The sequence below is a fragment of the Arachis hypogaea genome, chromosome 2, assembly GCF_003086295.3.
Source record: "Arachis hypogaea cultivar Tifrunner chromosome 2, arahy.Tifrunner.gnm2.J5K5, whole genome shotgun sequence".
Classification (NCBI taxonomy): domain Eukaryota; kingdom Viridiplantae; phylum Streptophyta; class Magnoliopsida; order Fabales; family Fabaceae; genus Arachis; species Arachis hypogaea.
This window is the reverse complement of record NC_092037.1, coordinates 68,872,101-68,882,092: the sequence shown is the minus strand read 5'-3', so window position 1 is coordinate 68,882,092 and position 9,992 is coordinate 68,872,101. Positions and strand designations below refer to the sequence as shown.

General features: G+C 35.2%; 1 protein-coding gene across 1 annotated transcript; it reads left to right on the top strand.

The window, feature by feature from the left end:
• The first annotated feature begins 346 nt into the window (after positions 1-346).
• On the top strand, positions 347-4,069 carry LOC112747316 (putative disease resistance RPP13-like protein 1). Its single transcript, XM_025795273.3, has one exon. It carries the CDS (start codon positions 347-349, stop codon positions 4,067-4,069), a length of 3,723 nt encoding a protein of 1,240 aa, XP_025651058.1.
• The last annotated feature ends 5,923 nt before the right edge of the window (positions 4,070-9,992 follow it).

Sequence of the window (9,992 nt, the reverse complement as noted above, 5' to 3'; positions counted from 1 at the left end):
TATAAATTATTTATTTCAATAAATAAAATATTTTTTTAATTTATTTAGAATCCAAGAAAAAAGGGACTGAAATATTCAATTTTAGTACTATTAAAGTGGCACACCTTTTAGTTCCTTCATTAGATTAATAACAATAAAATATTCATACGTACCTACTAGTGTCGTTGCTTTGTTATCTTCAGAAATCCCATTGAATCACCAATTATTTGTTCACACAATGTGTTCCTTTTTTTTGGGGTAACAGTTCTTCACAATTTCACTTACTCATATACCCACAAGAAGAACTTTGATACCTTTTACTCTTTGATACCATTTCAAAAATTGGTTTGATTTTCAGTGAAAAAAAATGGCAGCAGCACTAGTGGGTGGAGCTTTACTATCTGCTGCACTTCAAGTGTTGTTTGATAGATTAGCTTCAAAGAAAATGCTTGACTTCATCAAAGAAAAGAATCTCAGCCGAAATTCGGTGGAAAATTTGGAAATCAAGTTGTTATCTCTGAGTAAAGTTTTGAGTGATGCAGAGAAGAAACAGATTCATGATCCAGAAGTTAAGAAATGGGTCAATACGCTGAAAGATGCAGCTTTTGATGCTGATGATATCTTGGATGAGATTGCAACTGAAGCTGAAAAAGCTTCAAATTCAGGTACGGTTCCAAAAAAATTGTTCCCAATTTCATTTAATTCTTATTATAGAGATCTTGAGAATAGGCTGGAAGAGATACTAAAGAGGCTGGGGTTTATTGTTGCTGAAAAGGATAATCTTGGTTTGGTAGAGGGGAATGTGGACATAGTGTCACAAATTGTTCCAACAACATCATTGGTAGATGAAGTTTTTGGGAGGGAAATGGATAAGAAGGTAATAATGGAATTATTGTTAGAAGAAGATGATTCAAGTGGTAGTAAGATTGGTGTTATTCCAATTGTGGGAATTGGGGGTGTTGGAAAGACCACACTTGCTCAGCTTGTGTACAATGATAATAAGGTGGAGGAGCATTTTGGTCTTAAAGCATGGATCGATGTCTCACAGCAATTCGATGTGTCTCATGTGACGAAGATGATATTGGCCGTGACCGGTTTGTATAATTATGACCTTGATGACTTGAATCTGCTCCAGGTGAAACTGAAGGAGAAGCTATTGAAGAAGAGATTTCTAATTGTGTTAGATGGCGTTTGGAATGCTAAACCTGATGATTGGGAGCTTTTCTGCCGGCCGCTTCAGATTGGTGATCAGGGCAGTAAAATCATAGTAACAACCCGACACGAAACTGTTGCGTTGAAGGTGGGAACCGTCGAGACTTACTTTCTGAAAGAGTTGGGGGATGAAGATTGCTTGAGGGTATTTGCAAAACATGCGCTTCTGTCTCGTAGTGCAATTCAGGATCAAAATATTCATGTTATTTATGGTGAAATTGCTAAGAAATGCAGAGGATTACCTTTAGCTGCGAAAGCTCTTGGTGGTCTCTTAAGATCAATTCCTTCTGTTGATGATTGGTACAAGATACTGAAGAGAGAAATATGGCAATTTTCGGATGAAGAACTTGGCATTATTCCAGCTTTGAAATTGAGCTACTATTATCTCCCTTCACATTTGAAAAGGTGCTTTGCTTATTGTTCTATATTTCCTAAGGGATATGTATATGATAAGGAGCAAATTATACTGTTGTGGATGGCAGAGAACTTCATTGAAACCCCAAATCAAGGTTTAACAATGGAAGAAGTCGGTGACCAATACTTCAATGAATTGGTCTCTAGATCGTTCTTTCAGAAGTCGAGCTTTCACAAATCGCAGTTCATGATGCATGATCTCATAAATGATCTAGCAAGAGATGTGTTTGGAGAATTTTGTTCTAAGTTGGAAGATAAGTTCTCTCCACCTGTCATGGAAAAGACCAGGCACATATCCTTTCTAAGGGATAACTATGATCTAGACTTGGTAGAGGATCTAAAAATGGCGAAGCGGCTGCGCACCTTCTTATCACTGAATTTGTTATGGCCATTCTTGGCATCTACATCTCAGGAGGTGCCAGTTGATCATCTTACAGTGCTAACGTGTTTGAGAGTGCTGTCTCTGAATGATTGTTATGAGATTAAAAGATTATCAAAATCAATTGGCAATCTGATACATCTTCGCTATTTGGATGTCTCTCGCACTTCAATAACAAAGCTTCCTGAATCTGTCTGCACTTTGTACAACTTGCAGACACTGAAGGCAGCAAAATGTGCTTCCCTTAGGAAATTGCCGAAGAATCTGCGTCGTCTCGTTAATTTGCGATACCTTGATATTCGGGGAACTCCCTTGCAGCAGATGCCAAAGAAGATCAATAAATTGGTGAATCTTAAAATGTTGAGCACATTTGTTGTAGGCAAAAATAAAGGATCAACAATTCAAGAGTTGAAAGAGATATCAAAACTTCATGGATCGCTCTCTATTAACAAGTTACAAAATGTTGCTGGTTCTGCAGATGCATCGAATGCTAAATTGGTGGATAAGGAATTTCTTGAAGAGCTGAAACTGAATTGGGATGGTACAACTGGTCTCAAAGATTCACAGGAAGAAATCAATCTGCTAAATAATCTAAGGCCCCATGAAAACCTGAAGAAACTCTCTCTCCATTATTATCGTGGAACAAGATTCCCAAATTGGTTGGGAAATCATTCTTTTCATAGCTTGACATCTATGTCTCTAAATTGTTGTAGGTACTGTAATTCTTTGCCACCTCTTGGCCAACTTCCTTCCCTTAAGGTTCTTGAAATCTTGCAGTTTGATGAGCTGGTGACAATTGGCAATGAGTTCTATGGATCCTCTGCATTGAAGCCATTTCCATCTTTGGAGATACTGAAATTCATTTGTCTACCGGCATGGACAAAATGGCATTCTCTTCGAGACAAATCTTTCCCTTGCCTATATGAGCTACACATAGAAAATTGTCCATCATTGAGCGATGATTTGCCTCGCCAGCTACAGAGTTTGGTGAAACTGGTCATCAGAGACTGCCAAAAGCTTGCTGCTTCAATCCCCAAGGCTCCAGCTTTGCAGGAAATGGAGATAAGTAATTGTGACAAGGTAGTTCTAAAGGAAATACCAAGCAATCTAGAATCATTCAAAGTGAAAGGCTGTGAGCTCATGCAATCTACATTTAAAGCGTTAGAGTACACAGGATCTCGCCTTCAAAGCTTGGAAATGTCTAGCTGTTCACGCGACATAATGTTTCCGCAATTGAAACTGCCAAGTTCACTAAGGAAACTTATTGTCCAAGACTGTGAGAAACTTGTGATTCCAACTGAGCAACCCAACAAAACAATTGAATGGATATCAATATCAGAAAGTTGTGATTCATTAGTATCCTTCCCAATGTCCATGTTTCCCAATCTCAGTTACCTTTTTCTTAAGGGCTGCAAAGCTCTAACATCCTTGTTGCTGTCTCAAAACTGTCTCCAATTCCCAATTCTTTACTCACTGAGTATAGTAAACTGTCCTGCTTTTGTATGTTGTGGGAATTTTTCAGCTCCCAACCTGACTCACCTTTTGATTTCTGGTTGCAAGAGCTTGATCTCATTGCCAGAGAACATGGACTTTCTCATGCCATCTTTACAAACACTTATAATATACAAATGTCCCAAAATTGAGTACTTTCCTGGAGGCAGTCTACCATCTGGTCTAGCTGAACTCCAAATAGGATACTGCGACAAACTTGTTGCGAACCGGTCTGACTGGAACTTGCAAAGGGCGGAGTCTCTGGAAATTTTTAGCATAATTGGAAGATGTGAGAATGTGGAAAGTTTCCCTGATGATGATCTTTTACCTGCCAATGTAGCAGAGTTGTTCATTGATGGATTTGTGCATCTCAAAAGATTGAACGGCAAAGGGCTTGAAAATCTTGATTCTCTGTTAGAATTTAACATTAGCATGTGCCCTCAGATTCAGTCATTGCCAGAAGAAGGGTTGCCTAATACACTAAAATTTCTCAGCATTTGGGGTTGCCCTTTGCTAAGGGAACGTTGCAAGAAGGACATAGGGGAAGATTGGCCTAAGATTTCTCACATACCCTTTATAACAATTGATGAATAAGCATAATCATTTTTAATGGAATCTTGTTACATCATGTTTGATTCTCACATTCTTGATTTTTTTTGAAGTTCCTATGTAGAATAAAAGACTGTTCATTTGAATTTATATGAATATGTATTCAACTTATTTCCTTTCTCACATTCTAAAGGGTCTAGTGTTTGTGTTCAATAGTATTATTTCGTGGAATTAGAATATCCCAGTAAAGTTAGTTAAGAATGGAAGCAGTTCCTACGATCTTCAGTGATGTAAGTTTTGTCTTAATGGTTATACATATTCTTTGTGGGGATAAGATGTTTTTTGTGGTTCATTAATGTTATGCGATGTTGTTGAATCAAGTGTTTAGTGCCAAAATTAAAGCGACGTCATATCGTCTAGTCCCATGTGAAAGGGTATATGTTAGCACTCACAGGCACAACGAAAAGAGTAACTTGACATTGAGATCTTAAAAATTTTTTCGGTGTAAGCGGCTAATCTTAGAAACCATTTTAGGATTTAATTCATATTTTTTTGTTATTAAACTTATACACAATTCTTCGTCACTAAATTATACTTTTCTTTTTGTTTTGTTCTCTTCGTATTCCTTACTGTCTTGCGGTAGGAGATACCAATGAATCCATTGAAGCTTTGATTGCAGGAGAAGCAGGTACACATAAAAACATTAAAATGTGGTAAATTGTCAAATAAATTATAAAGGCAAAAATTATGTGAACTAATTAGCGGTGTTCAAATCCAAACCATCTAATCCAATTTAAACCAAAAATTGATTAAAACCGTACTAATTAAACTGTTCATCTATTTTTATTAACTTATCAAATCCAATCCAAACTGTACAATGTGCAATAACATTATTATTTTATTATTATATTTACAATTATACTTATAACATATTCAATTTGTTATACATTTTTATGTTATATATTATTATTATTTAATAAATATTTTATGTTCAAAATGTTATTTATTTATTTATTTTAACTAACCTATAATTTTATTTTTATTGTTATGTTATCGTTGGTTTTTTAAGATATTGTTGGAACTTGTTATATCATTGTTGATTATTTAAAATTTGATGTTAAGACTATTTAATTTTTTTAATTTACAAACCGCAAATTTAATCTAATCCAAACTGCTTGAAATTGGATCGGATCAATTTTTTTAATCATTCAATCCAAATTCGCACCCCAAGTAAAATTAGTGTTCGGATTAGATGAGTTTTTGACTCAAAACCGATTCAAACCACACCGTAAACACCCCAGTATTAATTACTAACAATTAAAACTTCGTAAAATTTATTAAAATATAACATAAGTTTAATACAAATATAACGTGAGAAAAGTACCCATAGAAGAAGAAAAGTGACTTTATACCCATGAAATACTAGATCCGTCTGTCGATAGTACCCGAACGTCATTAAAACATTAGCTCCGTTAACTTAAAGGCCATCATGGCACGTTAAGTGCTTACCTGGCTTTGAATCAGCAGTCTGATGTGTCCAAGCATGTTGTTACCGTTATAACATCACTCAATTCCCTAATTTATCGTCAACTGTTTTTCCAATTTCAATTTGAAAACCCTAGAATGTCTAGGAGAATCAGAGGTTCGAATGGAAGCATCAGCGAAGAAGGGACTTCGTCTTCCAAGAGGGGTGAAGAGAAGACTTTGTCTGGGAGATGCTTTTGTGGATAGGGTGTGGTGTTGCTATAATCTGGAACCTTAACAAATCCTGGGAGATGGTTCATAAGGTGTCCTCTATGGAAGGTTAGTCTTTTTGTTTTTGTGGTTCTATTCAGATTAACTTATTTGTGAACGATTCCTTATTCCTCCCTTTCACGCTACAGACGATGGATTACAAGTATTTTGTATGGGTGGATGAGATTAATGGAGGATCAGAGGGACTGACAAGAGCCCTTGTTAGGAAAAATCAAGATAGCTCCTGTGGTAACTATGAGGTCAATGTCACTGGGCAAAGAAGAGAGATTCAAGAGAATAGTGTGAAGATTTTGTTAAAATAGGGAAGCTCCAGGGTGAAATTAGAACTATTAGGTCATGGATTATAACAATATTTTTTGAGTTTCTTGATTTGTATAGGCCTGAATCTACTCCAATTAATCAATACGTAACTGTGAGTATGGTGTATGTTGTCCTGGGGTCTTTTTGTGCAGCTATTTGGTTTCAATGATGATGAACTTCAAAGCTGTTTGGTTTCGATGATGATGAACCTCAAAACTCTGTTAATATATTCAGTTGTTGTGAAAAAAGTCAAGTTGTGTTATGACATTAATGTCCATGATTATTAATGTATTTGATATTTGTGATATTGGAGTTAACACAATTTTGACAAAAAAAGACATATAAATGTCGTGATTTGACAAATCTAGCCGGAAACCTGGTATTGTATACTAAATAACGAAATTGTAACCTGGAAATGGAACTAAATATTCATTCCATAAGCTATAATAAACCTTGACATAGTTTTAACAGAAGCATTTAGCAACAAAAGCCTCAAAACAAGTGTATGAGTCTGATGTAGCAGTAGCAAATCAAATGTACCTAATAGTATCAATACAAACCATGAACATAAAAGCATTAGGTTGTGAAATATAAGCACTAGGCATAAGTTACAAAAAAACTATAGTATCAGAGTTGATAGAGCTCTCATTACAGTAAGTCCTTGATAAAAAAACAAAGTCACACTAGAAACTCCTATTTGTTGGGTGTGGAGTTGCTACTGCCACTAGAAACTCCGTTGTTGTTGCCACTTGAAGATGCTCCTGTTGGTGGGCGAAACCCAGGTGATGGCCATCTGCATGCTGTTTAAATTGTGGATGGTGGAGTTGGCATGAATTGCATAAATCTTGTAGTTGTCCCTCGACTTGCACCATGCATTGTTTGTCTGGTAACTTTTGGAGGAGGTTGGTTAGTTGGTGATGTAGGCCTAACAACAGAAGGTTGTGGTGTGGTAGGCGTTATGGGAGTAGGTTGTGGTGGGTCAGGTCTGAGGGGAGAAGGTTGTGACGGTGGTGGCCTCTTAACGTTTCTCCTCCTAATTGGTCTCTTAGACATGGTTGGATTCATGATAGGTCTAGGTGGCACATATGCAGTTGAGGAGTTAGAAGGTGGAGGTCTTGCTGCCATAGGTTCTTCAGAAGGATTCACACAGTTCAGATCATCAACATTCTCCTATAAATGGGTAATTGCATTAAGTCAAATGTTTAATGCAAGATAAATTTATCGTCATGCCAATAAGTAGAAGAAGAGAGTGTATATAAATAACTTACATTGGGTGAATCTGAAGCTGATGCTTCAGCATCTGCTGTCTCTAAAGTCTCTTCCCAATACATCTCTTGCTCTCTGGCAGCATCCTGATGAGCGGATATTTTATACGCTTTTTGGGGGTAATTTCATGTAGATTTTATTATGTTTTAGTTAGTTTTTAATAGTTTTTTATTAGTTTTTAGGCAAAAATTATATTTCTAGACTTTACTATGAGTTTGTGTGTTTTTCTGTGATTTCAGATATTTTTCTGGCTGAAATTGAGGGAGCTGAGCAAAAATCTGATTTAGGCTGAAAAAGGATTGTTGATGCTGTTGGATTCTGACCTCCCTGTACTCGGAATGAATTTTTTGGAGCTACAAGAGTCCAATTGGCGCGCTTTCAATTGGGTTGGAAAGTGGACATCCAGGGCTTTCCAGCAATATATAATAGTCCATACTTTGCACGAAGATAGATGATGTAAGCTGGCGTTCAACGTCAGTTCCATGTTGCAGTCTGGCGTTCAGCGCCAGAAACAGGTTGCAACTTGGAGTTCAACGCCAGAAACAGGTTACAACCTGGCGTTCAACTCCAGAAATAGTCCAGGCACGTGAGAAGCTTAAGTCTCAGCCCCAGCACACACCAAGTGGGTCCCAGAAGTGGATTTCTGCACCAATTATCTTAGTTTACTCATTTTCTGTAAACCTAGGTTACTAGTTTAGTATTTATGACATTTTTAGATCTGAATTATATACTCTTTGACGGCATGAGTCTCTAAACTCCATTGTTGGGGGTGAGGAGCTCTGCAGCGTCTCGATGAATTAATGCAATTATTTCTGTTTCCCATTCAAACATGCTTGTTCCTATCTAAGATGTTCATTCGCGCCTCACTATGAAGAAGGTGATGATCCGTGACACTCATCACCTTCCTCAATCCATGAACGTAGCCAATCCCATTTCTCTTATCGACGAACCGTTGGTTCATTAAAGAGCCAACATCCAGTTTTAATTGCATATTGATGGGAGACTAAAAATTGGTGGCAATTGGTGGAGGTTTGGGACCGTTGACAGGAGTATGCCTCTTAAAACCACCAGGATTCGTCAATTGATGAGAAGAGTGTGTATGAGTGTATTTGGACAGATGCGATACACTGGTTGGTGTGTTATATGTTATGTTTGCTTCCCCCAAAGTTTGTGACTATTTGGTAGTCCTTGATTAAAATCGTTTTATTATTCTTAGAATTTAATTTGATATCAAAATATTGTAAAAAAATTTACATAATTATTTAATAAAATTTTTAAAAATATTATTTATACATAAAAATCAATCATCAAATTTGTTATTATATATTCGCATATAAATATATAAGTTGTTTAACTTATTTTTTATGTGTATTTTTTTTTTTTGAAGAAAAGGAGCTCAACACACTAACGTGGAGCATGAATGAACAAACGCAACAGTAAACAAGACAATAAGTACAATACGAACACACTATAATCCGTTGTCATCTCCGACATTATCATCAACAACCAAATTGATAAACAATTTGTTGGACAATACTCTATACAATTACCACAAAATATACAAATTCCAAAATCAATACTGTAATTAAGCAAACGTTTCTTTCGAATATCTGTTTCCAGTTTCCAATCAACAACGGGTAAATTTATAGGACATACACAAAGTTACTTTACCCGGTTTCACTTTTCATGATACATTGACTAAACTAAGAAAAAACAAAAAAGAGATAGAATTAAAATCTTTTTTTATTGACCAATTAGAATTGCCTCCCAGGATCTATAATTGTCTCAAAAAGTCCAATATACATACATTATTGGACCTTTTTAATACCAGTCACGAAAATCTTATGAAAATAGAAGATTTTCGGATAGAAGATGTAAAATATATCTTGAACATTTTAGAAATTCAAAATTAAAAGAAAAGCATTTTGCATAAATTGAAAATCCATTAGGTTTTTTTCATCTTTTTTTTTTTATGGATTAAGTAAAAAAAAAACTAATTTCAGTTAAAAATAACTTTGGATAAAATATATCCATGTTCTCTTTAAAATAACTAATTTTTTGAATATTAGAAAGAAGGAGACCATGAATCTTATTTATCCAAATATCATCTTTTTTATAAGTTTTATTATTAATTGAGGATAACAAAAAATTGTTCATTCGGCCTCGACAGGGTCCATTCAAGAAAGAATCATATAGTTTAGGTAAGTTTTTTGTTTGAGTCTCTTCATTGCATAATCTAATTCGTTTTTGGAATATATCCAATGATATAAATTCCTTATCTAGAACTTCCGCCCTGTTTAGAATTTTATTGCTTAGTTTTTTTTCTTTATTTTGAGAGTTCCAATAATTATTCAATTCATCATAGAAGATTTTTTCTCTTGTTAAAGGGTCTATTCTTTTTTTCATCATTTGTAGAAAAGTCGATAAATTTGGTGGATAGGCAAAAGATATTTTTTCTTTTAGATACAAAAAGGAATCAAAAAATTGTCTTATCGTCTTATATCTACTTTTATCTATATAATTATATATATAATTAGTATTTTATTTTTTAAATCGACCATTTTTTTTACAGAAATATAGTATGATTTGACATCAGAATCGCAAAATGTTAAGGAAATTTAGATTATTGTATATACAAAATTCCTAA